The 27,893-nt window shown below is 37.6% G+C and overlaps 2 protein-coding genes across 2 annotated transcripts in view; both read right to left on the bottom strand.

Annotated features, from left to right (window-relative positions):
• LOC119771138 (ankyrin-1-like) overlaps window positions 1-13,243 on the bottom strand; it is a 104,511-nt gene extending 91,268 nt beyond the window's left edge. Inside the window, exons 1-2 of the mRNA XM_038266549.1 lie at window positions 12,991-13,243; window positions 10,846-11,697 (exon numbers count right to left, since the gene is read on the bottom strand). Coding sequence (XP_038122477.1) covers window positions 10,846-11,697; window positions 12,991-13,243 — 1,105 coding nt within the window. The remainder of the gene's footprint in view (window positions 1-10,845; window positions 11,698-12,990) is intronic.
• A 7,588-nt stretch (window positions 13,244-20,831) lies between these two features.
• On the bottom strand, window positions 20,832-24,641 carry LOC119771137 (ankyrin-3-like). The gene is made up of 2 exons (XM_038266547.1): window positions 20,962-24,641; window positions 20,832-20,885 (listed from the first exon to the last, which is right to left on the bottom strand). Exons 1-2 carry the CDS (start codon window positions 24,619-24,621, stop codon window positions 20,832-20,834), a joined length of 3,714 nt encoding a protein of 1,237 aa, XP_038122475.1. The 5' UTR covers window positions 24,622-24,641.
• Between the last annotated feature and the right edge of the window lie 3,252 nt (window positions 24,642-27,893).

The following is a 27,893-nucleotide window of genomic DNA, read 5'->3' as shown; positions in this document are numbered from 1 at the left end:
CCCAATGTTTCTGGGGGTGGGAGTTCCCAAAAACATAACATAAAATTTGCATTGAAAATAAAAATATCACTACACTTCTGAATGACTTAAATGTAGGAACAATCTTTTTCCAATTCATATAATAAATGTTTTCAGACAAATTTACTTTAAAAAATACAAATCTTTAAAGTTGCTGATATTTTTAAGGAACAACAACTGAAAAACTTGCGAAAACATTCAAAAATAAATAAAAACCACATGTTTTAATTATTCACAAAACTGTTCATGTTTAACAAATTGCAAAAACTCATAGATTTTTTTTGAATTTGTTTTCAAAGAACTGGGCATGTTGAAACGAACATAAATTTTTGAATACAGAAATGATTTGTTTCAATTGATTTTCTAAACTTCGCTCATGTTTGGATGAATATAAAACTTATAGAAATTTAATTAATATTTTTTTTTGGGTTAGTAGGATAAGGTATTGGCTTTTCAATGCCTCCCGAGCTACGGCGCTATGGGGAGGACTTTCATAACAGACCCGACGCCGTGCCTTCCGATCAACGCTGATATAGGAAGGGCTTTGAAAATCACAAAACAATAAATTAAGACACACACAATTCACGACCAAAGGCACACAAAAAAACTTTGAGTAGCTATATCTAAACAACGGTTTACTTTTAAAAAAATGCTACATTACATTTTACATTAAAAACTGAAGTCAAAAAAAACTTTTTTGACTAAAATTTAATTTAAAAAAAAAACATTTTTTCAAAAAATCATAACTCGCCCGCAACATTTCTCTTAATACTGGCTCAAAAGACTGTAAAAACATGAAAAATCTATTAAGGGAATAGATAATAATAGCAGGTGGTAGAATATGTTAAACAAAAGTTGCTCAAAAAGTGTTTAAGAAGCTGTAATTGAACGCAAAAAGGGCTAATATGCCAACATTAGGTTCCCAACGGAATTAAATGCTGTTCTTTTTTTTGTGCATTTGAGCAGCAAAAAATTGCGGAAAAAATTGATGAAGTTATGACAAACGTTTAAAAAATAAACCTTCTCAATTTTTCGAGGCAATTGAAAGTGAAATACCATACTAAAAACAGTAAACCTAAAACAAAACAACTTTGGCAAGGAATATGCCTTATTTGAAAGCATATGACAATTGAGTTCTAAAATTAAGCTTAGATTGGTGAAATTATTGTTTACATGGATTAAGCTTACGTTTATGTGTACGACAAATAAATATTTTTAATTCAGTTTTCAAATTTCATAATAAAAGTCCAATTGCACCTTCACCAACGGTACCGCCGTCCTTATCTGTCCTGCAACTGGTCGCAGCACGTGGTTCGTAAAAAGCTCGCCTTGAAAAGCTTAATCGTGCAGCCGATTTCTTCGCCGTGGCTTTAAGCTCAACCGGGGGAAGTGGAACCTCCGTACTGGCTTAGTTGTAGTACACACCGGTGAGATAAAGTGCATGTAATTGGCAATATATTTCGGTGTTACGTTAACATTAGCTCTATCCACACCTTTCGATTCCATATTGTGGGGTGAATTCGGGGGTAGGTTTTGTAAATGGTTTGAATAACTTCGCTCTCGAGTACTTTTGTAAGGACTTCAAATTCTTTAAGCCATGAAAATTGATCCCACATTTTTTCCTTTATTCCCTTTTCAAAACTCCATCCAGCCCTCCGGATACCTCCACACAGTAAAAAAAAATCATGGTAATATTACATCTGGGAAGGGGTACCTACATTTTTTATGTCACAAAATGTGTAAGTTTACCTCTGAAAATGTGTAATTCAGCCACTTCTTGGGTGTAATGTCACTTTTTCAATCTCAATTGAGCTAAAATTACAACATAAAAGAGGTTCCAAAATTAAACCTTCCAAATTCACACATTTTTTTACTGTGCATAAACACAAAACTAATGGTAAATTGTGATGAGGGCGTGTGCTTTCGAGGCCTTTGCCTGAGTGTTTTCGCAACACCCTGAGCTCAGTAAAGTTTAGTTTACAAGGCTGGACCTAGAGTGGGAGCGATTACTAGTAACAAACAGCACAAAGCGGCACAAAGAAAAAAAATAATGGTGACATTCATCAGAGAATGGTGTCAGATTTTGTGTAAAAAAAAACGTGTAATATTACATCAGGAACTAGTGAATTTACATCACTTTCTGGTGAATTTTCCTTCTAAAATTCAATATTTTTTTGCTGTGTAGCTAGTGATGAGAGAGGTCCTGGTTGGTGAAAGTGCGAAAATGGTTGTACAGTCAAACCTCGCATAAGAGCGCCTCGCATATGCAACTTTGCATATACGAGTCATTCCACCTGATTCGGTTTTGTCGCAAGAGTTGCATATGCGAGGTACAGAGCTTATGGGATTTTGGCTATATGGGAGACATGGCCTATATTTTTGTAAAAAATCATCTTAACTATACAAATTTATAGTGTTTTGGAATCGTTATGAAGTCAGCTATACAGCTACACCAAATTTACAAGGTTTACGATGTTCTAGGTCATCCGAAACTTCCTCAAGTTAAGGCCTATGTGTTCACCGCCGTACAAGTATGAGGTAGGCGATTGTGACTTTGGTTTTTGACCTCAGATCATATCCGGATAGCCTCAGGGAGGTTCAAGGACTAGTCTACCGATATGTGGTAATGTTCTGGGTCTTCTGAAGAGTCCCGGGAGTTACGACCGATGGGTCTACCGCCGTAACAAAATAGAGGTCAGTGATTTTTGACCTCAGATCATATCCAGATAGCCTCAGGGAGGTCCGGGGACTAGTCTACCGGTATGTGGTGAAGTTCTAGGTCTTCTGTAGAGTCCCGGGAGTTACAGCCGATGGGTCTACCGCCGTAACAAGATAGAGGTCAGTGGTTTTTGATCTCAGATCATATCCGGATAGCCTCAGGGAGGTCCGGGAACTAGTCTACCGACGTGTGGTGATATTCTGGGTGTTCTGTAGAGTCCCGGGAGTTAAGGCCGATGGATCTACCGTCGTAACAAGATAGAGGTCAGTGATTTTTGACCTCAGATCATATCCAGATAGCCTCAGGGAGGTCCGGGGACTAGTCTACCGGTATGCGGTGATGTTCTAGGTCTTCTGTAGAGTCCCGGGAGTTACGACCGATGGGTCTACTGCCGTAACAAGATAGAGGTTGATGGTTTTTGACCTCAGATCATATCCAGATAGTCTCAGGGAGGTTCAGGGGCTAGTCTACCAATGTGTGATGATGTTCTGGGTATTCTGTAGAGGCCCGGGATTAACGCCCGATGGATCTACCGCCGTAACAAGATAGAGGTCAGTGATTTTTGACCTCAGATCATATCCGGATAGCCTCAGGGAGGTTCGGGGACTAGTCTACCTGTAAAGTCTCGGGAGTAGGGTCCCCGGATCTCCCTGAGGCTATCCGGATATGATCCGAGGTCAAAATCATCGGCCTCTATCTTGTTACGGTGGTAGACCCATCGGACGTAACTCCCGGGACTCTTCAGAAGACCTAGAACATCACCACATATCGGTAGACTAGTCTCTGAACCTCCTTGAGGCTATCTGGATATGATCTGAGGTCAAAGAGTGTCTTGCGAACCTTCGTGGTGAACGGACACTAGAGCTGCGGTATTTTTTACTACCTAAGCTCAGAGTTATTTCAAAACAAAATTCACAGTCTTTTTAAAGACTACCTGAGTTATTTTCCAAAATTCTAAACAGTCTTTTCAAGACTAACCCCACCTGAAATTTTGTTGTATTTTACAAACGAAGCCATCTTTTTAAGAGAACTTTGCTTGCAAAATGCGTCAAAACAAAGGTAAACGCAAATCTTCTGAAGATTTGGTCGTTACGTCGGTGAAGCGTTTGAACGCTAAACCGGCTATCGGCAACAGAAAAGAAAACAGCCTCTTCTGAGGTCTGATTCTGATTCTGAATGTGAGGTCAATCCTCCAATTCCATTGACAAACAGTTTCGGTGTTTTATCCGAAACTGAAGACATGGAACCTTCTCCTCGTACTGAGCCTTCTGCCGTCGAGAAACGAGTAAAGGCTCCGCCAATTGTAGTGACTTCCGTCTCCGATTTGGCCAGCTTTCGAACGCAACTGAAGAATTGCAAGGAAACTTGCAATTTGAAAGTTTCGTTCCAGCTTGGTCGAAGAGGAGAATGTCGCTTGTTGACGGAATCTTTACAAGATCACCAAACTTTTGTTGGTTATTTGAAAACCACAAACACAATTTCTACACGTATGAGACCAAGAATGCTCGGCCATTCAAGGCGGTCTTGAAAGGTCTCTCCAACGACTTGTCGGTGGATGAGATCAAAAACGAACTTAAGGTGTTGCTTGGCTTTGCCCCATCCCAAGTAATACCAATGAAGAAAAAATCAAATGGGAATATTTCTCGCTTTGGTTTGACTTCACAATTTTATCTGATTCATTTCAACAGAAATGAAATCAACAATTTGAAACTATTGGACAAAGTTCAGTTTTTGTTCCATGTACGGGTAAAGTGGGAGCATTTTAAGAAACATGGCGGTAATGGCCAGAATCTGACCCAGTGCCGGCGTTGCCAGGCATTCGGTCACGGTACTGATCATTGCGCCATGGTTCCAAAATGCATGGTTTGCGGGGATTCTTCTCACGACAAGGACAATTGTCCCGTGAAAGAAGTCACCCAATTTAAATGTGCAAATTGTGGTGAAAATCACAAATCAAATTTTGGGATTGCCCCATCAGAAAAAGGTTTTGGATTCTCGTGCTAAGCATCAGCCGAAATCCAAACCGAAATTTTCTCAAAGTCAGGTTGTACCTGCATCTTTAAATCAAACGTTCGTGCTGTCTCACTCGAACAATGCTAGAAATACCCCTACCGTGGAAAAGTTAGGTAACAACAATGGCATTTCTTATGCTAACGTCGTTTCGGGTTCGGGTTCATCCACGAATTTTAAATCCTCTACCAATCTTTCTGAAATTGGGCAGGTACCTCAAATCTCATTTGAAAATTTTTCTGCTGGCAACGCTTTGGGATCTTCTGATCTCGGCGATGTTACGTTTGAAAAATGACTTTTTGCAAAACTCACTGTTTGGTTTGATTCAAACAATGAGTAATGCTACATCCATGATGGAAGCAATCCAGATTGGATTAAAATTTGCGAATGATGTTGTTCTTACCCTGAAGTTTAATCATGGATCTAAGTAATTCCATCAATATTATGAATTTTAATGCTCGCTCTTTAAAAGCGAAAGAAAATGAATTTTTCAACTTTTTACGAGTTCATAACGTGCATGTTGCTGTTATAACCGAAACATTTTTAAAAACTGGCACTTATTTGAAAAGTGATCCAGATTATAAAGTTATAACTAATAACCGAATGAATCGAAATGGTGGTGGAGTTGCAATAGTTATCCACCGTAGTATGACTTATAGCACTTTACGTGACTTTAAGTTAAAAGTTATTGAAAGTTTGGGCATTGAACTTGAAACTTCTTTTGGGAAAATTATGATTGCAGCGGCATATATGCCTTTCCAATGCACTGGGGAAAATAAAAATTATTTCAAAGGGATTTGAATAAACTTACTCGGCATAGATCTCGATTTTTGTTATCGGTGATTTTAATGCCAAACACCAATCTTGGAATAATTCAAAAGTAAATTCCAATGGTAAAATTCTATTCAGAGATTGCACTTCTGGTCTTTATTCGGTTTTATACCCGAATGGGCCAACTTGTTTTTCTTCTGTTAGAAATCCATCTACTATTGATTTGGTTTTGACAAATCAAAGTCAGTATTGTGGTCCTTTAGTGACTCATGCTGATTTTGATTCTGATCACCTTCCAGTAACTTTTTCACTTTCCCATGAAGCAGTTACCAGACCCAATAGTTCTGTGTTTAATTACCACAAAGCTAATTGGGACAGGTATCAGCATCATATTGAGAATAATTTAAATCATGATTTTGTTTTAGAAACCAAAGCTGATATTGATTCAGCCTTGGAATCTTTAACTAATGCAATTTTGGATGCTAGGAATATTGCTATTCCTAAAGTCCAAGTCAAATTTGATTCTCCCATTATTGATGACGATCTTCAGCTTCTGATTCGTCTGAAAATGTTCGCCGAAGACAGTATCAACGTTCTCGTGATCCTGCACTGAAGCGAATTCAAAAGATTTGCAAAAGGTTATTGACCATAGATTCACTCCTGCGAAATGAAAAGTTCGCAAGAGATGTCGAACAAATTAAACCTTATTCCAAACCTTTTTGGAAACTTTCAAAGGTTCTTAAGAAACCTCAAAACCCATCCCTTCTTTAAAAGATGGTGATAATATTCTATTAACTAATGGGAAAAAGCTCAAAAACTTGCTCAGCAGTTTGAGAGTGCTCATAATTTCAACTTGAATGTTTTGAGTCCTATTGAAAATCAAATTTCAATAGAATTTCAGAATATTGTTGAACAAGAATTTTCATCAGATGAAGTTTTTAATACGGATCTGAATGAAATAAAATCTATTATCAAAAATTTAAAAATATGAAAGCCCCTGGTGAGGATGGCATTTTGTACATTTTAATTAAAAAATTACCAGAAGCAACTTTAAGTAGCTTGGTCAAAATTTTCAACAAATGTTTTGATTTGGCATATTTTCCCAGTAGTTGGAAAAATGCCAAAGTAATTCCGATTTTGAAACCGGATAAAAATCCTGCTGAAGCCTCAAGCTATCGGCCCATTAGTTTGCTTTCATCTATTAGTAAATTATTCGAAAGAATAATTCTTAATAGAATGATGACGCACATTAATGAAAATTCAATTTTCGCTGATGAGCAGTTTGGATTTCGCCTTGGGCATTCAACTACTCATCAGTTGTTGAGAGTTTCAAATTTAATTCGAAGCAACAAATCTGAGGGCTATTCTACTGGCGCTGCTCTTCTAGACATAGAAAAAGCATTTGACAGTGTTTGGCATAAAGGTTTGATTGCGAAATTGAAAAGGTTTAATTTTCCGATTTATATCGTGAAAATTATTCAAAATTATTTGACGGATCGTACTCTGCAGGTATGTTATCAGAATAGCAAATCTGATCAACTACCTGTACGTGCTGGCGTCCCTCAAGGAAGCATTTTGGGTCCAATTTTATACAATATTTTTACTTCTGACTTGCCTGATTTGCCCCCAGGATGTCAGAAATCACTTTTTGCTGATGACACAAGCATCTCCGCCAAAGGCAGAAGCCTTCGTGTCATCACAAGAAGATTACAAAAAGCTTGGATATTTTCAATTCTTATTTGAAAGAATGGAAAATTACTCCAAATGCTGCAAAACTCAACTTATTATTTTCCTCACAAACCAAGGGCTGATTTTCTTAAACCAAAAAGTCATCACATTATAAAGATGAATGAGGTAAATTTAAAGTGGGAGGATCAAGTGAAATATCTTGGACTTGGTTTTGACAAAACCTTACTTACAAGGATCACATTGAAAGTATCCAGGTTAAATGTAACAAATATATTAAATGTTTGTATCCACTTATAAACAGGAATTCTAAACTTTGTCTCAAGAATAAACTGTTAATTTATAAACAAATTTTCAGACCTGCCATGCTTTATGCTGTGCCGATCTGGACAAGCTGTTGCTTAACCAGGAAGAAAAACTTCAGAGGATTCAGAACAAAATTCTGAAAATGATTCTGAAACTTCCTCCCTGGTTCAGCACCAGTGAACTTCATCAATTAGCCGAAGTTGACACTTTGGATGTTATGTCCAATAAGATAATTGATGCATTTCGACAAAAATCATTGCAGTCTTCAGCTGCATTGATCCGCTCTTTATATAGTTTATAAGTTAGTTTTAAGATATCCCTTTTCCCTTTTGTACATGTAGGACCTCCTACATTTGAAATCACTGAATAGCGAAAGCTACAATATTTCATGAATAAATGAAAGTTGCTAGTATTTAAAATTGAGGTGAAAAGTCATCGTTTGTGATTGGACACTCAATAATATTTTAACTGAATGAATGTACATGGAAAAGAAATTTGAATAAATATAAATTTAAAAAAAAAAAAAAAAAATCTGAGGTCAAAAATCACTGACCTCTATCTTGTTACGGCGGTAGACCCATCGGCCTTAACTCCCGGGACTCTACAGAAGACCTAGAACATCACCACATATCGGTAGACTAGTCCCCGGACCTCCCTGAGGCTATCCGGATATGATCTGAGGTCAAAAACCACTGACCTCTATCTTGTTACGGCGGTAGACCCACCGGCCTTAACTCCCGGGACTCTAAAGAAGACCTAGAACTTCACCACATACCGGTAGACTAGTCCCCGGACCTCCCTGAGGCTATCTGGATATGATCTGAGGTCAAAAATCACTGACCTCTATTTTGTTACGGCGGTAGACCCATCGGTCGTAACTCCCGGGACTCTTCAGAAGACCCTGAACATCACCACATATCGGTAAACTAGTCCTTGAACCTCCCTGAGGCTATCCGGATATGATCTGAGGTCAAAAACCAAAGTCACAATAGCCTACCTCATACTTGTACGGCGGTGAACACATAGGCCTTAACTTGAGGAAGTTTCGGATGACCTAGAACATCGTAAACCTTGTAAATTTGGTGTAGCTGTATAGCTGACTTCATAACGATTCCAAAACACTATAAATTTGTATAGTTAAGATGATTTTTTACAAAAATATAGGCCATGTCTCCCATATAGCCAAAATCCCATAAGCTCTGTACCTCGCATATGCGTGCTTCGCATAAGAAACCCCCATATAAGGTGCATATGCGAGGTTTAACTGTACTTCTCGGAGTTTAGGAGACTTCACTGGATAGAGAACTGCTTATGGGTGAAAAAATGGACTTTACAGAATTAAGCTTGTATGCTAGGGTGGCTCAATATTTGAAACAACCATTTGTTCAATACTGATGGTGGAAAACTGATTTTTGGACAAACTTCTCTCCAGAACATTGCAATCGAGTGAGAATTTTGGATCATTTTTGGTTTTATGCTGATCTACAACTTTAATTTCAGGTATGAAGAAGTTTTTTCCACTATTTATCAAACCCAAAAATTAAATCTTGTAGTTGAATGGAATAATTAATCAACAATTAAATTAAAATTTTAGATTAAATAAAAACAAAATCAAGCTTAAAATATGGGTTACAACAAAGGGATTTGTCATCGAGATTTAAAGCATTTTTTTAGCTTATAGTATATGTTTATTATTGCAAAATTTGACGTGTCTAAAAAAATAACTGTGTTATGCTGATAAATTTGGTTAAAAAATAACGAAATAAAGTGTAAAATTTTATTTAGAATAAACTAGAATCAGAATTATTTTCATTTTCAAGCCTTATACACATAACAATGAAAAATTACTTTTTTGAAAGCAACATGATGATATTTCCTATGAGTTGTTTTAGATTTACGCACTAAAACTAGTAAATGAAATAGTAATTTAAAACGTAAAGTAAACCTAACAAACAATTCTGACAATATTATTTTTTATCAATAACCAATAAATCTAAAAAGTGCTTGCTTTCTGTCAAGTTCACCTACACAGTAAATATAATCATAGTAATATTACATCTGGGAAGGGTACCTCTTTAATTTCAGAAGAAGAAAAAAGAAAAAAAGATAACCGTTATGGTTATCCCCATATGTGTGTGTGTGGTCCAATCCAATACCCGCTAACCGGTAGCGAAATTATGGGAAAGTATAATTTGTATCAGACTTTGTATATGCCGAATGCTGATACAACTTATCTCAGTCCCGGGTATTAGGTGGTGATAGCCCTCGCGCTGCTTCCAACGACCCATTTCAGGATGGCAGAGATCCTAGCGGCCCAATTCCGAGGTCTTTGGGCATTGTCCGGCCCCGCCTTAACATAGAAGCAAGCACCAGACGGATCCTTGATCTATCTTAAGACTCCCAATCCCTTCAGGCAAATCAGGAATCAGAGCGTATTTAATATGAGAAGAATAATACAACATGTTTTATAACCTTCAGATGGCCGACTGGTTAGAGTCCCAGACCATCAATCCAAAGGTGTGAGTTCGAATCCCACCTGATTCAGTTTCGTTTTCGTTCCAATTCCTGATTCCAAATTTCAAAGGTACCGACCGGGATTTGATCCCTGAACCTTCTGCTTGTGAGGCAGAAGCCGTAACCATTAGGCCACGGAGCCGGTTATAACCGTTATGGTTATCCCCATGCTCTTAAAAACAAGATGGCTGCCAACTCACTACGAATAGTTTCTGGATGAATTCGTTGTGGGATGACTTTTCCGATCATAAACAAAATACACACGGTGAGAGCAAGTCCAGTGTCACCATCTACGTTCACGAGAAAAACTTGTTAGCTCGGCTTTCTGGAACTATAGTCTTGTAACATTTTTTCAATGTACACATGTTCTTTTTGAACAGCTATGCTCAACGGCGTTGATCCAATATTTGTGCATTAACCTGGATTAGCGCCCAAATTCAAAAGCTTTTCAACTGCGTTTGCAGACCCATTTGCGGCTGCTACGTACAGGGGAGTCCGACCGTCATACGTGGTGATACAGTCAATGTTTGCTCCTTTGTCTATGAGTAGTTGGATGATCTCAGGCATGTCATTACGAGCTGCACAGTGTAATGGCGTAAAACCATTGCTGGTATTACCCAAGTTTGCATTGGCTCCCAAGTCCAGAAGCATTTTGACTGCATTTGAAGCTTTGCGGGAGGCTGCCTGATTTAAAGGAGTTAGGCCGTCATCCGTGGTAATACAGTCAATGTTTGCTCCTTTATCTATGAGTAGCTGGATGATCTCTGGCATGTCATTATGTGCTGCCCAATGTAATGGCGTAAAACCATTGCTGGTTTTACCCAAGTTTGCATTGGCACCCAAGTCCAGTAGCATTTTGACTGCATTTGTAGATTTGAAGGAGGCTGCCTGATATAAAGGAGTTCGACCGTCATCCGTGGTACAGTCAATGTTTGCTCCTTTATCTATGAGTAGTTGGATGATCTCGGGCATGTTATTTTGAACTGCCCAGTGTAATGGCGTAAAACCATCGCTGGTTTCACCCAAGTTTGCATTGGCACCCAAGTCCAGCAGCATTTTGACTGCATTTGTGGATTTGCTCATCGCTGCCTGACTCAAAGGAGTTTGACCGTCATCCGTGGTAATACAGTCAATGTTTGCTCCTTTATCTATGAGTAGTTGGATGATCTCAGGCGAGTCCTTCTCTGCCGCACAATGTAATGGCGTTAAACCATTGCTTGTGATACCCAAGTTTGCATTGGCACCCAAGTCCAGCAGCATTTTGACTGCATTTGTAGATTTGCAGTAGGCTGCCAGATTCAATGGAGTTTTACCGTCATCCGTGGTAATACAGTCAATGTTTGCTCCTTTATCTATGAGTAGCTGGATGATCTCAGGCGAGTCCTTCACTGCCGCACAATGTAATGGCGTTAAACCATTGCTTGTGATACCCAAGTTTGCATTGGCACCCAAGTCCAGCAGCATTTTGACTGCATTTGTAGATTTGCAGTAGGCTGCCAGATTCAATGGAGTTAGACCGGCATTTGTGGTAATACAGTCAATGTTTGCTCCTTTATCTATGAGTAGTTGGATGATCTCAGGCAAGTCATTTTCTGCCGCCCAATGTAATGGCGTATAACCATTGCTGGTTTTACCCAAGTTTGCATTAGCACCCAAGTCAAGTAGCGTTTGGACTGCGTTTTTTGATTTGCAGAAGGCTGACTGGAGTAAAATAGCTGCATTATTATTTGATATAACAAATTCTTCACCATTGACGAACCTTTGCAACATTTGAGCATCTATTAGATGGCTAGGCACACCATCCATAAGCTTTCTCAAGGGTATTTCAGAGCTTTGAAACGTTACAATACGGTTGAGAATTTGCTCTTGACATTCAATGTCAATATCATCTAAGCCTCTTGTTTCGTCGGCTAGTGTGTTGCAATTGTTATGGCATTCTTCACTGGTTATAACTATTAATTTGCAAACATTTTGACGTAATTGCTCTATAACGCTGTTGTTAAGCAGAGGAAGAAACACGAGTATCATGGGTTTTGGTAGGTTTTTTGACAAAACATCAATGATGTGCTTTGCTTCGATTTGCTCGATGACGACAAACTTAAAATCAAACCCCTTCAATTCGAGATATTGAATGAGTTTTAAACAGCTGAGTTTGGGTGTGCTGCTGAATATGTTTAAGAAAAAAATATTATTATTTTCCATTTTTGATAAAGAAGAGTCCCACTTAGAATATAATGCTGAATCGACATTAAATTTTAATAAATATTTCCCGACCTTGTCGAAACTAACCGACTGAATCTTATCAAGTTTTACTTCATTAACAGCTAAATTGAACAGTTGACAACTTTTAGTTTCAAATGGCACTTGACCGGATTGCATCCACCAGTTTTCTATTGAACTATGGAATTTAGCGAAAATCATATCTTCACTTTCATAATTTTTTTCTCTAATATCGTACTGAACAATTCCGGCTAGCTCCGCTTCCGTGGCTTGCTCTGCATGAATCCTCACTTTTTCGAAAAAATCCTTTACTAAATTGGCGTGGTCGTTATGCGATGGCAGCTGAGGTTTTGAAAATTTGTTCGATAATTCTGCTTTTGAATGCCATTCTTCAGATATTTTTATGAATGGTTCTAGCAAATCTGATGTACACATGATTTTTATTATTTTGCCAGACGTTTTGCTGTAGAATATGTCCTTGGAGTTGATTATTTCACACTGTACTTCATTGTGATAATTTACTATAGCTGGAGTGAAAATTATCATTGTCAGCTCTGTTTCCTCGTATTTTCCTTGAAAAATTGCACGCTCACTAGTCTGCTCGAACATGTAACGTATCTTCAAATAACTATCGAAATATTTCGATAGATGGAAATAACCATTTGTTTGCTGCACTAAATCACTAAAATTAACACGGTCTGTAGAATCTCGATGCTTGGCCTGTAGAAAGTACACACGAGATCTACCTTGGCTACAGGTTCGGAGCACCACATCGTCAAATGCGCCCACCTCGCCCAAGTTATTTCCCAGGTAAAAGCTGTCGATCTGGTCATCGTGAAGCAAACGAAACAGCACCATGGCCAGCAGCTTCGTCCTGTAGTACTGCTCGACGGCTCCAGTCCCAGCGCGTTTGTTGTAGGTTTTGATGCCAAAATGGCTGTTGAAAACGGCTGCAATCTCTTGTTTCTTCGTTTCTTCCAGACGGGAGCACAAATCCATGGGTTTCTCGTTGTCAATGTTTCTGGCCTCAGTGTTTGCTCCTTTAGCGAGAAGCAATTCTGCCAATCTTGCGTTGCTGGCAGTGACAGCCACATGCAGAGGAGTTTCGTTTTTGTCATATTTATCGACAAAATTGACGTCTGCGCCAGCGTTAATGAGTTCTTCAACCGTTTGAAGAACTCCCGCCTCTACGGCAGCCATCAGCTGAACATTCTGAACAAGCTGATCGTAGCTCATTTTTCCGAAATGTGGTTCTCTGATCGCTGTTGGAAAGAAAGCATAACATGAGTATTAGGGTGGCTCGAAAAGTAATTTTCTGGTCACAATCAGGCATTAAAAACTACCTCCTAAAAGTTGGGAGCGATTGGAGCAGACCCGTCTTTCCGCAAAAGCATTATAATTTTGCATATAGGAAAACCAACCAAACCCACACTTTTATAATTTAGAGAAAAATTGCTAAAACTTTCCCTGAACTGGTCTGAAATGTAAAAATCACGTTTTAGACTAGTTTTGAGAACGCTTTTGCTTCTTTCCAGGAGCAAGATAGCATCATACTTCCTCAGAGAAAGTTTTAGCAAATTTTCTCATCAGTGGCAGAAAAATTAAAATTACAAAAATCAGATGACCAAAATGGTTTTGAAAATTTTCCATGCAAACGCGATTTTTATTCTAGAACTACACTTACTTTAATTGGTGACGATCAAAAACGGTGTTCAAGTTGGAAAAATCACTTAAAAGCGACAAATTCAATTGATTTTCTAAGTCCAAGCCTAGCTTAACGTCGATGCGAATCACCCAGTTGTTCGAAAGAAACTATTGGCTGAACTGTGGTAGAACGTGCCCAGGCAGAAACTTAAGTTCGTTATCTTATCTTATCAACCGTTCAATAGGCTTTTCTCGGTCTAGGAGTGATGACTGTCTGACAAAAGATCGATTATTCTTTTACAAGTATGTTTATTTTATAGCTGTGAGTTATCATGATACAATTGCAGTTCCAATTGCGTTTTAAAAAGGATTCTGATGTTCCTTTAATTTTGAAACTGTTACAGTTAATGATAAGCTTTAACTAAAGAAAATAAGATTTTGACTATTTTTTTATTATTTAGATGAAACATTATCCGTGCATTCCCTATGTAATAAGGAGCCATTTGAACATTGAAAATCTAACCAATAGATTTCGAGATATCGTGCGTTGAAAATTATTTCTAACACTGAGAAAAACTCATTTATCACAAAATTTAAACAACGTTAAGAGACTGTAGCTGAGAAGCCAGCAGTCTTATCAACAATGTCAAAAAAAAAAGAATATTGTTGAAAATTTTCCTGAGACATTCAAACACATTGTAAAAAAAAAGTGTTAACTTGAAATTACGAGCCATGTTTTTCATACACCTGTCCAGTTGTTTAGCAATCATTTGTTTACAAAATATCTAAGTATTGACGAAAATTTTATTTTAGCGAATATTTTTTTGCCCTGCTGTGCATTGGATTTTCATAAAAATTCAAAACATTTTAAAACGAGCTAAAACGAGCTACACATGATTGTCAATGCAGAAGAATGCAATTTAGATTGTTTTCCGTTGATTAGATTTCATGAAAAATTTGATGTTTTTTGGAAAATTGCAATCTTTGTAAAATATTTGCATCGGTCTTGCTTAAAAAGAATCGAAAAAAATAATTTTAAAATAAATCCATTGGCTATTACACATACTTTTGAAAGTTTTTGTCCCCCTGCCTTCAAAAAGCGCCAGAAGAGTCAGAGGGCAAACTTTTTTTTTGCTCAAAAAAACTTAAAAATAACTATAATCTTTTAAACGCAATCAGCTGAAAACAATTTGAAATACATTATCTACAGTTCAAAATTGTTTGTAACATGTTTGAATAAATTTAAAAATATTTTGAGTTTTTGTGAATTTTTGATATACAGTTCTGCAAAATGTTTTTTTTTTTCACTAAAAATATTTCTGTTTAAACATATATTTGAAGAAAACAGCTAATTGCAAACTGATTATACTGTTGCCTTATGGATTTTTCATAACTTGTTTCATAAAAAATGTTGAAATTCTGGTTTATTATTTGAATTTAAATATTCCTTAATTTCCTTCACCCCTCGATCTCAAAACAAAACATTGAAAAATATTTGCATCGTTTTTGCTAAAAATCAAATTGGATTTGGGCAATTCTCCGCCAACTCACACAGCATGTCTCCTTATGTCTATATATCAAAAATTTTGTAATTGTCTGCTCTACAACTTTGTAAAACATTGTTATGTGTGTGTGTGTGTGCAACCTACCAAACGGGACCACGCGGCCACTTCTTACAAATTGAGTTGTTTCCATGTATTTTTTTTAGATCTACATTATATACATGCAAATAACTCGCATAGGCATTTGGAAGGTGTTAGCTCTGCCGAGCTTCGGAGACCCATTTCTACGCTGGCTAACCGAGCGCGAGGTACTTCAGCTTTATCGACAAGCCCCGCCCTGAAGAACGTTTGCACCAATCGGGTTCAAACGTTATTTAGAACTTCCGAACCCTTGTCAAATGGACAAGGACCCAGCGCGTATATAGTTGATAGTAACAGTATTCCTAATTCCATTCATAGCTCACCAAGCCGTGATAGCCTAGTGGTAAGCATTTTTGCCTACCAATCCAAAGGGCGAGGGATCGAACCCCGACTCAGGCGACTTTGATTTTTCGTTCATGTTTAGAGTTTCAAGATTAATATTTCCTATACTTTCTCGTTGGGAGCAGATGGGAATCGAACCCAGGACCATTCGCTTACAAAGCGAACACCGTGACCAGTAAGCCACGGCCGCTCCCTAACTTTGTAAAACATTGTTATACACTTAAAAAAATACCCTGCAAAGTTAGAGAAAACACGAAATTTTAAAATGAAAAATTTTGTTCTAAATGAAATAATGACCCTTCTGGGTCAATGTAAATTCGAAAAGTGCATTAAATTTCCCATAAAATAACATGTTCCAAAAAAATTTACAGTCGAGTAACGGAACATGAGAGAATTTTTAAAACTTTATTAATGTTTTTTTCGATGAAAAATACGTTTTTTCGGAATTCTGAGTACGCTATCAAATCGGGCGTCTAATTTTACATAAAAGTCCCTTTGACACCAAATTTCTATCTCATCACCGTTTCAGGCTACAAATTATTGAAAAACACCTCTTTTTTCGCATGTTCAAAAATGGAAGGGGTCGTACCGCCCATCCGTCACGAGATATCAAAAAACGGACCTCGGATTCGTGATCAGGGACAAAAGTGACCCCTTAGGACAAAATTTCACGCAAATCGAAGAGGGGTCGGGGCAACTTTTCCCGATTTCGTGTGAGTTGGTAGAGAATTACCCATTTACAATCAAAAAGTATCTCAACTTTCATGAAAAGTTTTAAGTATTTCAAAATACTTCTTGAGAGATAAGCACCTCCAAATATATATTAGTTGAATAATTTAAAAAATTTAAAATAAACTTTTGAAATGGTCTACAAATCGATAATATTACTCATCTTATATTTTATACCAAATTCTACAATTTTGAAACAATTAACAAGGTAAAGATCAGAAAACTTCACAAAAAAAAATTTTTTTTGCTTTGAAAATTGAACCTATAGTTTTCGAGATATCGTTTTCTCATTTTCATCGATTTGAATTCTATGTTTTTAAGAAATTTATTGTCCAATTTTAGTAGAAAATTTTCTAAGTTTTTAAAAATTTTACTTCCTGGTATGGCTTTCTGTCATTTTTTTTAATGAAAATGTTAATTTTTTTGAAATGTATACACCCAAAGTTAAAGAACGAGAGGATTGTCCTCACGAAAAGAAACGTGAGGAAAGAGCTATTTTGCGAGAGTATAGTCCTCTCGCGTGTTCATTCGTTCATTGGAACAGTTCATCCTATTGAGTGGCTTATATGGACAAATGACCGCCACTTAGTTACCGAACCATGCTGGCCCATACGGCAAAGGCACGGTTCAATATGCCGAAGGTCTTGGGTTCGAGTCTCGGTACCGGCACTTTTTTTTTTGATAGATGAACTTTTTTTGAAGATGAACCCATGAGTAAAGTACTCTCGGTAATTTCGGGATTTATCTTCTCCGACCGCACACAGTACCATTTTACTACCGAATCGTGCTCTTTATCCTCTCGTATGCCGATGCCCAGTTCTGGGTGCATATTAAGAAAAGCAAACTTAAAACAGAACAATTTTTGCAAGGAATATGCCTTATTTAAAAGTGTTTGACAATTGAGTCCTAAAATTAAGCTTAGAATGGTGATATTATTGTTTTCAGGATATAGCTTCTGGTTATGTGTACAACATCAAAGCATTTAAAATGGGTTTTTAATTCAATAAAAAATAACTTCAAGGCCCTTTTTGCTATAGAAATAAATAATTTTAAGTCAGTTTTCAAATTTCATAATCAAAGTCCAATTGCACCTTCACCAACGGTACCGCCGTCCTCATCTGTCCTGCAACTGGTCGCAGCACGTGGTTCGTAAAAAGCTCGCCTTGAAAAGCTTAATCGTGCAGCCGATTTCTTCGCCGTGGCTTTAAGCTCAACCGGGGGAAGTGGAACCTCCGTACTGGCTTAGTTGTAGTACACACCGGTGAGATAAAGTGCATGTAATTGGCAATATATTTCGGTGTTACGTTAACATTAGCTCTATCCACACCTTTCGATTCCATATTGTGGGGTGAATTTGGGGGTAGGTTTTGTAAATGGTTTGAATAACTTCGCTCTCGAGTACTTTTGTAAGGACTTCAAATTCTTTAAGCCATGAAAATTGATCCCACATTTTTTCCTTTACTCCCTTTTCAAAACTCCATCCAGCCCTCCTGATACCTTCACACAGTAAAAAAAAAACATGATAATATTACATCTGGGAAGGGGTACCTACATTTTTTATGTCACAAAATGTGTAAGTTTACCTCTGAAAATGTGTAATTCAGCCACTTCTTGGGTGTAATGTCACTTTTTCAATCTCAATTGAGCTAAAATTACAACATAAAAGAGGTTCCAAAATTAAACCTTCCAAATTCACACATTTTTTTACTGTGCATAAACACAAAACTAATGGTAAATTGTGATGAGGGCGTGTGCTTTCGAGGCCTTTGCTTGTGTGTTTTCGCAGCACCCTGAGCTCAGTAAAGTTTTGTTTACAGGACCTGGACCTAAGAGTGGGAGCGATTACTAGTAACAAACAGCACACAGAAAAAAAATAATGGTAATATTCATCAGAGAATGGTGTCAGATTTTGTGTAAAAAAAAAGTGTAATATTACATCAGGAACTAGTGAATTTACATCACTTTCTGGTGAATTTTCCTTCTAAAATTCAATATTTTTTTGCTGTGTAGCTAGTGATGAGAGAGGTACTGGTTGGTGAAAGTGCGAAAATGGTTGTACTTTTCGGAGTTTGAGAGGCTTCACTGGATAGAGAACTGCTTATGGGTGAAAAAATGGACTTTACAGAATTAAGCTTGTATGCTAGGGTGGCTCAATATTTGAAACAACCATTTGTTCAATACTGATGGTGGAAAACTGATTTTTGGACAAACTTCTCTCCAGAACATTGCAATCGAGTGAGAATTTTGGATCATTTTTGGTTTTATGCTGATCTACAACTTTAATTTCAGGTATGAAGAAGTTTTTTCCACTATTCAAAACAAAAATCAAACCATCCACATTAACGACCCCCGGGTCTTTTGTGGTCTCTATTGCAAGTTTCTGCTCGAACCTAGGAGTCCAATGGCTTGAATGGGGAGAGCACCCAAACCTCTTTCTACTCCAAGGAACCTTCCACTCCAGTGTTTGAACTGACGACCTTTGGATTGCGAGTCCAACCGCCACCAGCGATTCCACCGGAGTAGGCTTGGTTTGGTGTGTTGTTTGTACTTATGGCATGGAGACGACTCCTACACCTGGAATGGAGCCTTAACGGCCTAACAACCAAGGCCGGGGCCGACATTTTACTTCCTCATCCGATGGAAGGTTGGAGCAGATGGGAATCGAACCCAGAATCATCCGCTTACAAAGCGGACAGCGTAACCATTCGGCCACGCACTGCCACTATTTATCAAACCCAAAAATTAAATCTTAATGTAGTTGAACGGAATAATTAATCATCAATTAAATTAAAATTTTTAGATTTAATAAAAACAAAATCAAGCTTAAAATATGGCTTACGACAAAGGGATTTGTCATCGAAATTTAAAGCATTTTTTTAGCTTATAGTATATGTTTATTATTGCAAAATTTGACGTGTTCAAAAAAAAATTAACTGTGTTATGCTGATATATGTGGTTAAAAAATAACGAAATAAAGTGTAATATTTTATTTAGAATAAACTAGAATCAGAATTATTTTCATTTTCAAACCTTATACACATAACTATGAAAAATTACTTTTTTGAAGGCAAAATCATGATATTTCCTATGAGTTATTTTAGATTTACGCACAAAAACTAGTAAATGAAATAGCAATTTAAAACGTAAAGCAAACCTAACAAAACAATTCAGACAATATTTTTTTTATCAATAACCAATAAATCTAAAAAGTGCTTGCATTCTGTCAAGTTCACCTACACAGTAAATATAATTATAGTAATATTACATCTGGGAAGGGTACCTCTTAAATTTTTTTCCCATGCTCTTAAAAACAAGATGGCTGCCAACTCACTACGAATAGTTTCTGGATGAATTCGTTGTGGGATGACTTTTCCGATCATAAACAAAACACACACGGTGAGAGCAAGTCCAGTGTCACCATCTACGTTCACGAGAAAAACTTGTTAGCTCGTCTTTCTGGAACTATAGTCTTGTAACATTTTTTCAATGTACGAATGTTTTAATAGAGCAGCTATTCTCAATCGGCGTTTTGCATTTACCTGGATTAGCGCCCAAATTCAAAAGCTTTTCAACTGCGTTTGCAGACCTATTTGCGGCTGCTACGTACAGGGGAGTCCAACCATCCATCCAACCATCATCCGTGGTAATACAGTCAATGTTTGCTCCTTTATCTATGAGTAGTTGGATGATCTCAGGCATGTCATTACGAGCTGCACAGTGTAATGGCGTAAAACCATTGCTGGTATTACCCAAGTTTGCGTTGGCACCCAAGTCCAGAAGCATTTTGACTGCATTTGTGGATTTGCTAATTGCTGCCTGGTATAAAGGAGTTCGACCGTCATCCGTGGTAATACAGTCAATGTTTGCTCCTTTATCTATGAGTAGCTGGATGATCTCAGGTGAGTCCTTCTCTGCCGCCCAATGTAATGGCGTAAAACCATTGCTGGTTTTACCCAAGTTTGCATTTGCACCCAAGTCCAGTAGCATTTTGACTGCATTTGTGGATATTCTCATTGCTGCCTGATATAAAGGAGTTAGGCCGTCATCCGTGGTAATATAGTCAATGTTTGCTCCTTTCTCAATGAGTAGTTGGATGATATCAGGCATGTCATTATGTGCTGCCCAATGTAATGCCGTAAATCCATTTTCGGTTGCACCCAAGTTTGCATTGGCACCCAAGTCCAGCAGCATTTTGACTGCATTCGTAGATTTGAAGAAGGCTGCCTGAATTAAAGGAGTTCGACCGTCATCCGTGGTGATACAGTCAATGTTTGCTCCTTTATCTATGAGTAGTTTGATGATCTCAGGCATGTCATTTTGTGCTGCCCAATGTAATGGCGTAAAACCATTTTTGGTTGCACCCAAGTTTGCATTGGCACCCAAGTCCAGTAGCATTTTGACTGCATTTGTGGATATTCTCATTGCTGCCTGATATAAAGGAGTTAGGCCGTCATCCGTGGTAATACAGTCAATGTTTGCTCCTTTATCTATGAGTAGTTGGATGATCTCAGGCGAGTCCTTCTCTGCCGCCCAATGTAATGGCGTAAAACCATTGCTGGTTTTACCCAAGTTTGCATTTGCACCCAAGTCCAGTAGCATTTTGACTGCATTTGTGGATATTCTCATTGCTGCCTGATATAAAGGAGTTCGACCGTCATTCGTGGTGATACAGTCAATGTTTGCTCCTTTATCTATGAGTAGTTCGATGATGTCAGGCATGTCATTTTGTGCTGCCCAATGTAATGGCGTAAAACCATTGCTGGTTTTACCCAAGTTTGCATTTGCACCCAAGTCCAGTAGCATTTTGACTGCATTTGTGGATATTCTCATTGCTGCCTGATATAAAGGAGTTAGGCCGTCATCCGTGGTAATACAGTCAATGTTTGCTCCTTTATCTATGAGTAGTTGGATGATCTCAGGCGAGTCCTTCTCTGCCGCCCAATGTAATGGCGTAAAACCATTGCTGGTTTTACCCAAGTTTGCATTTGCACCCAAGTCCAGTAGCATTTTGACTGCATTTGTGGATATTCTCATTGCTGCCTGATATAAAGGAGTTCGACCGTCATTCGTGGTGATACAGTCAATGTTTGCTCCTTTATCTATGAGTAGTTCGATGATGTCAGGCATGTCATTTTGTGCTGCCCAATGTAATGGCGTAAAACCATTGCTGGTTTTACCCAAGTTTGCATTTGCACCCAAGTCCAGTAGCATTTTGACTGCATTCGTAGATTTGCTCATTGCTGCCTGACACAAAGGCGTTCGACCGTCATCCGTGGTGATACAGTCAATGTTTGCTCCTTTATCTATGAGAAGCTGGATGATCTCAGGCGAGTCCTTCTTTGCCGCCCAATGTAATGGCGTAAAACCACTGCTGGTTTTACCCAAGTTTGCATTTGCACCCAAGTCCAGTAGCATTTTGACTGCATTTGTGGATTTGCTAATTGCTGCCTGGTATAAAGGAGTTCGACCGTCATCCGTGGTGATACAGTCAATGTTTGCTCCTTTATCTATGAGTAGTTGGATGATCTCAGGCATGTCATTACGACCTGCACAGTGTAATGGCGTAAAACCATTGCTGGTTTTACCCAAGTTTGCATTGGCTCCCAAGTCCAGAAGCATTTTGACTGCATTTGAAGCTTTGCGAGAGGCTGCCTGATATAAAGGAGTCCGACCGTTATCCGTGGTGATACAGTCAATGTATGCTCCTTTATCTATGAGTAGCTGGATGATCTCAGGCATGTCATTCTGTGCTGCATAGTGTAATGGCGTAAAACCATTGCTGGTTTCACCCAAGTTTGCATTAGCGCCCAAGTCCAGCAGCATTTTGACTGCATTTGTGGATTTGTTCATTGCTGCCTGATTTAAAGGAGTTCGACCATCGTCCGTGGTGATACAGTCAATGTTTGCTCCTTTATCGATGAGTAGTTGGATGATCTCAGGCGAGTCCTTCTCTGCCGCCCAATGTAATGGCGTAAAATCATTGCTGGTTTTACCCAAGTTTGCATTTGCACCCAAGTCCAGTAGCATTTTGACTGCATTTGTGGATTTGCTCATTGCTGCCTGATTTAAAGGAGTTAGGCCGGCGTCCGTAGTGATACAGTCAATGTTTGCTCCTTTATCTATGAGTAGTTGGATGATCTCAGGCAAGTCATTTTCTGCCGCCCAATGTAATGGCGTATAACCATTGCTGGTTTTACCCAAGTTTGCATTAGCACCCAAGTCAAGTAGCGTTTGGACTGCGTTTTTGGATTTGCAGAAGGCTGACTGGAGTAAAATAGCTGCATTATTATTTGATATAACAAATCCATCACCATTGACGAACCTTTGCAACATTTGAGCATCTATTAGATGACTAGGCACACCATCCATAAGCTTCCTCAAGGGTATTTCAGAGCTTTGAAACGTGACAATACTGTTGAGAATTTGCTCTTGACATTCAAAGTCAATATCATCTAAGCCTCTTGTTTCGTCGGCTAGTGTATTGCAATTGTTATGGCATTCTTCACTGGTTATAACTATTAATTTGCAAACATTTATGCGTAATTGCTCTATGACGCTGTTGTTAGACTGAGGAAGAAACACGAGTATCATGCGTTTTGGTAGGTTTTTTGACAAAACATCAATGATGTGCTTTGCTTCGATTTGCTCGATGACGACAAACTTAAAATCAAACCCCTTCAATTCGAGATATTGAATGAGTTTTAAACAGCTGAGTTTGGGTGTGCTACTGAATATGTTTAAGAAAAAAATATTATTATTTTCCATTTCTGATAAAGAAGAGTCCCACTTAGAATATAATGCTGAATCGACATTAAATTTTAATAAATGTTTCCCGACCTTGTCGAAACTAACCGACTGAATCTTATCAAGTTTTACTTCATTCACAGCTAAATTGAACAGTTGACAACTTTTAGTTGCAAATGGCACTTGACCGGATTGCATCCACCAGTTTTCTATTAAACTATGAAATTTAGAGAAAATCATATCTTCACTTTCATAGTTTTTGGCTCTAATATCGCGCTGAACAATTCCGGCTAGCTCCGCTTCCGTGGCTTGCTCTGCATGAATCCTCACTTTTTCGAAAAAATCCTTTACTAAATTGGCGTGGTCGTTATGCGATGGCAGCTGAGGTTTTGAAAATTTGTTCAATAAATCTGCTTTTGAATGCCATTCTTTGGATATTTTTATGAACGGTTCTAGCAAATCTGATGTACACTTGATTTTGATTATTTTGCCAGACATTTTGCTGTAGAATATGTCCTTAGAGTTAATTATTTCACACTGTACTTCATTGTGATAATTTACTATAGTTGGAGTGAAAATTATCATTGTCAGCTCTGTTTCCTCGTATTTTCCTTGAAAAATTGCATGCTCACTAGTCTGCTCGAACATGTAACGTATCTTCAAATAACTATCGAAATATTTCGATAGATGGAAATAACCATTTGTTTGCTGCACTAAATCACTAAAATTAACACGGTCTGTAGAATCTCGATGCTTGGCCTGTAGAAAGTACACACGAGATCTACCTTGGCTACAGGTTCGGAGCACCACATCGTCAAATGCGCCCACCTCGCCCAAGTTATTTCCCAGGTAGAAGCTCTCGATCTGGTCATCGTGAAGCAAACGAAACAGCACCATGGCCAGCAGCTTCGTCCTGTAGTACTGCTCGACGGCTGCAGTCCCAGGGCGTTTGTTGTAGGTTTTGATGACAAAATGACTGTTGAAAACGGCTTCAATCTCTTGTTTCTTCGTTTCTTCCAGACGGGAGCACAAATCCATGGGTTTCTCGTTGTCAATGTTTCTGGCCTCAGTGTTTGCTCCTTTAGCGAGAAGCAATTCTGCCAATCTTGCGTTGCTGGCAGTGACAGCCACATGCAGAGGAGTTTCGTTTCTGTCATATTTATCGACAAAATTGACGTCTGCGCCAGCGTTAATGAGTTCTTCAACCGTTTGAAGAGCTCCCGCCTTTACGGCAGCCATCAGCAGGAAATTCTGAACATGCTTATCGTAGCTCATTTTTCCGAAATGTGGTTCTTCGATCGCTGTTGGAAAGAAAGCATAACATGAGTATTGGGGTGGCTCGAACAGTCATTTTCTGGGCACAATCAGGCCTTAAAAACTACCTCCTAAAAGTTGGGAGCGATTGGAGCAGACCCGGCTTTCCGCAAAAGCATTATCATTTTGTATAAGAAAACCAAGCAAACCAACACTTTTGTAATTTAGAGAAAACTTGCAAAAACTTTCCCTGAACTGGTCTGAAATGTAAAAATCACGTTTTAGACTAGTTTTGAGAACGCTTTTGCTTCTTTCCAGGAGCAAGATAGCATCATATTTCCTCCGAGAAAGTTTTAGCAAATTTTCTCATCAGTGGCAGAAAAACTAGAATTACAAAAATCAAATAACCAAAAAGATTTTGAAAATTTTCCATGCAAACGCGATTTTTATTCTAGAACTACACTTACTTTAATTGGTGACGATCAAAAACGGTCTTCAAGTTGGAAAAATCACTTAAAAACGACAATTTCAATCGATTTTCTAAATCCAAGCCTAGCTTAACGTCGATGCGAATCACCCAGTTGTTCGAAAGAAACTATTGGCTGAACTGTGGTAGAACGTGCCCAGGCAGAAACTTAAGTTCGCTATCTTATCTTATCAACCGTTCAATAGGCTTTTCTCGTTCTAGGAGTGAGGGCTGTCTGACAAAAGATTAATTGGTCTTTTACAAGTATGTTTATTTTATAGCTGTGAGTTATCATGATACAATAAGTTCCAATTGCGTTTTAAAAAGGATTCTGATGTTCCTTTAATTTTAAAACTGTTACAGCAAATGATATGCTTTAACTAAAGAAAATTAGATTTTGACTATTTTTTTATTATTTAGATGAAACATTATCCGTGCATTCCCTATCTAATAAGGAGCCATTTGAACATTGAAAATCTAACCAATAGATTTCGAGATATCGTGCGTTGAAAATTATTTCTAACACTGAGAAAAACTCATTTATCAAAAAATTTAAACAACGTTAAGAGACTGTAGCTGAGAAGCCAGCAGTCTTATCAACAATGTCAAAAAAAAAGAATATTGTTGAAAATTTTCCTGAGACATTCAAACACATTGTAAAAAAAAAGTGTTAACATGAAATTACGAGCCATGTTTTTCATACACCTGTCCAGTTGTTTAGCAATCATTTGTTTACAAAATATCTAAGTATTGACGAAAATTTTATTTTAGCGAATATTTTTTTGCCCTGCTGTGCATTGGATTTTCATAAAAATTCAAAACATTTTAAAACGAGCTAAAACGAGCTACACATGATTGTCAATGCAGAAGAATGCAATTTAGATTGTTTTCCGTTGATTAGATTTCATGAAAAATTTTATGTTTTTTGGAAAATTGCAATCTTTGTAAAATATTTGCATCGGTCTTGCTTAAAAAGAATCGAAAAAAATAATTTTAAAATAAATCCATTGGCTATTACACATACTTTTGAAAGTTTTTGTCCCCCTGCCTTCAAAAAGCGCCAGAAGAGTCAGAGGGCAAACTTTTTTTTTGCTTAAAAAAACTTAAAAATAACTATAAACTTTTAAACGCAATCAGCTGAAAACAATTTGAAATACATTATCTACAGTTCAAAATTGTTTGTAACATGTTTGAATAAATTTGAAAATATTTTGAGTTTTTGTGAATTTTTGATATACAGTCCTGCAAATTGTTTTTTTTTTCACTAAAAATATTTCTGTTTAAACATATATTTGAAGAAAACAGCTAATTGCAAACTGATTATACTGTTGCCTTATGGATTTTTCATAACTTGTTTCATAAAAATGTTGAAATCCGGTTTATTATTTGAATTTAAATATTCCTTAATTTCCTTCACCCCTCGATCTCAAAACAAAACATTGAAAAATATTTGCATCGTTTTTGCTAAAAATCAAATTGGATTTGGGCAATTCTCCGCCAACTCACACAGCATGTCTCCTTATGTCTATATATCAAAAATTTTGTAATTGTCTGCTCTACAACTTTGTTAAACATTGTTATACACTTAAAAAATACCCTGCAAAGTTAGAGAAAACACGAAATTTTAAAATGAAAAATTTTGTTCTAAATGAAAAAATGACCCTTCTGGGTCAATGTAAATTCGAAAAGTACATTAAATTTCCCATAAAATGACATGTTCCAAAAAAAATTCAGTCACAGTCGAGTAACGGAAAATGAGAGAATTTTTAAAACTTTATTAATGTTTTTTTCGATGAAAAATACGTTTTTTCGGAATTCTGAGTACGCCATCATATCGCGCGTCCAATTTTACATAAAAGTCCCTTTGACACCAAATTTCTATCTCATCACCGTTTCAGGCTGCAAATTATTGAAAAACACCTCTTTTCTCGCATGTTCAAAAATGGAAGGGGTCGTACCGCCCCTCCGTCACGAGATATCAAAAAACGGACCTCGGATTCGTGATCAGGGACAAAAGTTACCCCTTAGGACAAAGTTTCACGCAAATCGAAGAGGGGTCGGGGCAACTTTTCCCGATTTCGTGTGAGTTGGTAGAGAATTACCCATTTACAATCAAAAAGTATCTCAACTTTCATGAAAAGTTTTAAGTATTTCAAAATACTTCTTGAGAGATAAGCACCTCCAAATATATATTTTTGAAGAGTTGAATAATTTAAAAAATGTAAAATAAACTTTTGAAATGGTCTACAAAGCGATAATATTACTCATCTTATATTTTATACCAAATTCTACAATTTTGAAACAATTAACAAGGTAAAGATCAGAAAACTTCACAAAAAAAAATTTTTTTTTGCTTTGAAAATTGAACCTACAGTTTTCGAGATATCGTTTTCTCATTTTCATCGATTCGAATTCTATGTTTTCAAGAAATTTATTGTCCAATTTTAGTAGAAAATTTTCTGTTTTTAAAAATTTTACTTCCTGGTATGGCTTTCTATCATTTTTTTTTGTGAAAAATGTTAAATTTTTTGAAATGTATACACCCAAAGTTAAAGAACGAGAGGATAGTCCTCACGAAAAGAAACGTGAGGAAAGAGCTATTTTGCGAGAGTATAGTCCTCTCGCGTGTTCATTCGTTCATTGGAACAGTTCATCCTATTGAGTGGCTTATATGGACAAATGACCGCCACTTAGTTACCGAACCATGCTGGCCCATACGGTAACGGCACGGTTCAATATGCCGAAGGTCTTGGGTTCGAGTCTCGGTACCGGCACTTTTTTTTTTGATAGATGAACTTTTTTTGAAGATGAACCCATGAGTAAAGTA

Source organism: Culex quinquefasciatus, chromosome 1 (assembly GCF_015732765.1).
Source record: "Culex quinquefasciatus strain JHB chromosome 1, VPISU_Cqui_1.0_pri_paternal, whole genome shotgun sequence".
In the NCBI taxonomy this organism is placed as follows: domain Eukaryota; kingdom Metazoa; phylum Arthropoda; class Insecta; order Diptera; family Culicidae; genus Culex; species Culex quinquefasciatus.
This window is presented reverse-complemented; position numbering and strand designations above follow the sequence as displayed.

Excerpts from the sequence above, each read along its gene's own strand:
- LOC119771137 (XM_038266547.1), bottom strand. The coding sequence starts at position 24,621 with ATGAGCTACGATAAGCATGTTCAGAATTTCCTGCTGATGGCTGCCGTA. Across the intron at positions 20,886-20,961 it reads GTGCCAATGCAAACTTGGGT|ATAAAGGAGCAAACATTGAC; the intron begins GCAACCAAAAAT and ends AACTACTCATAG.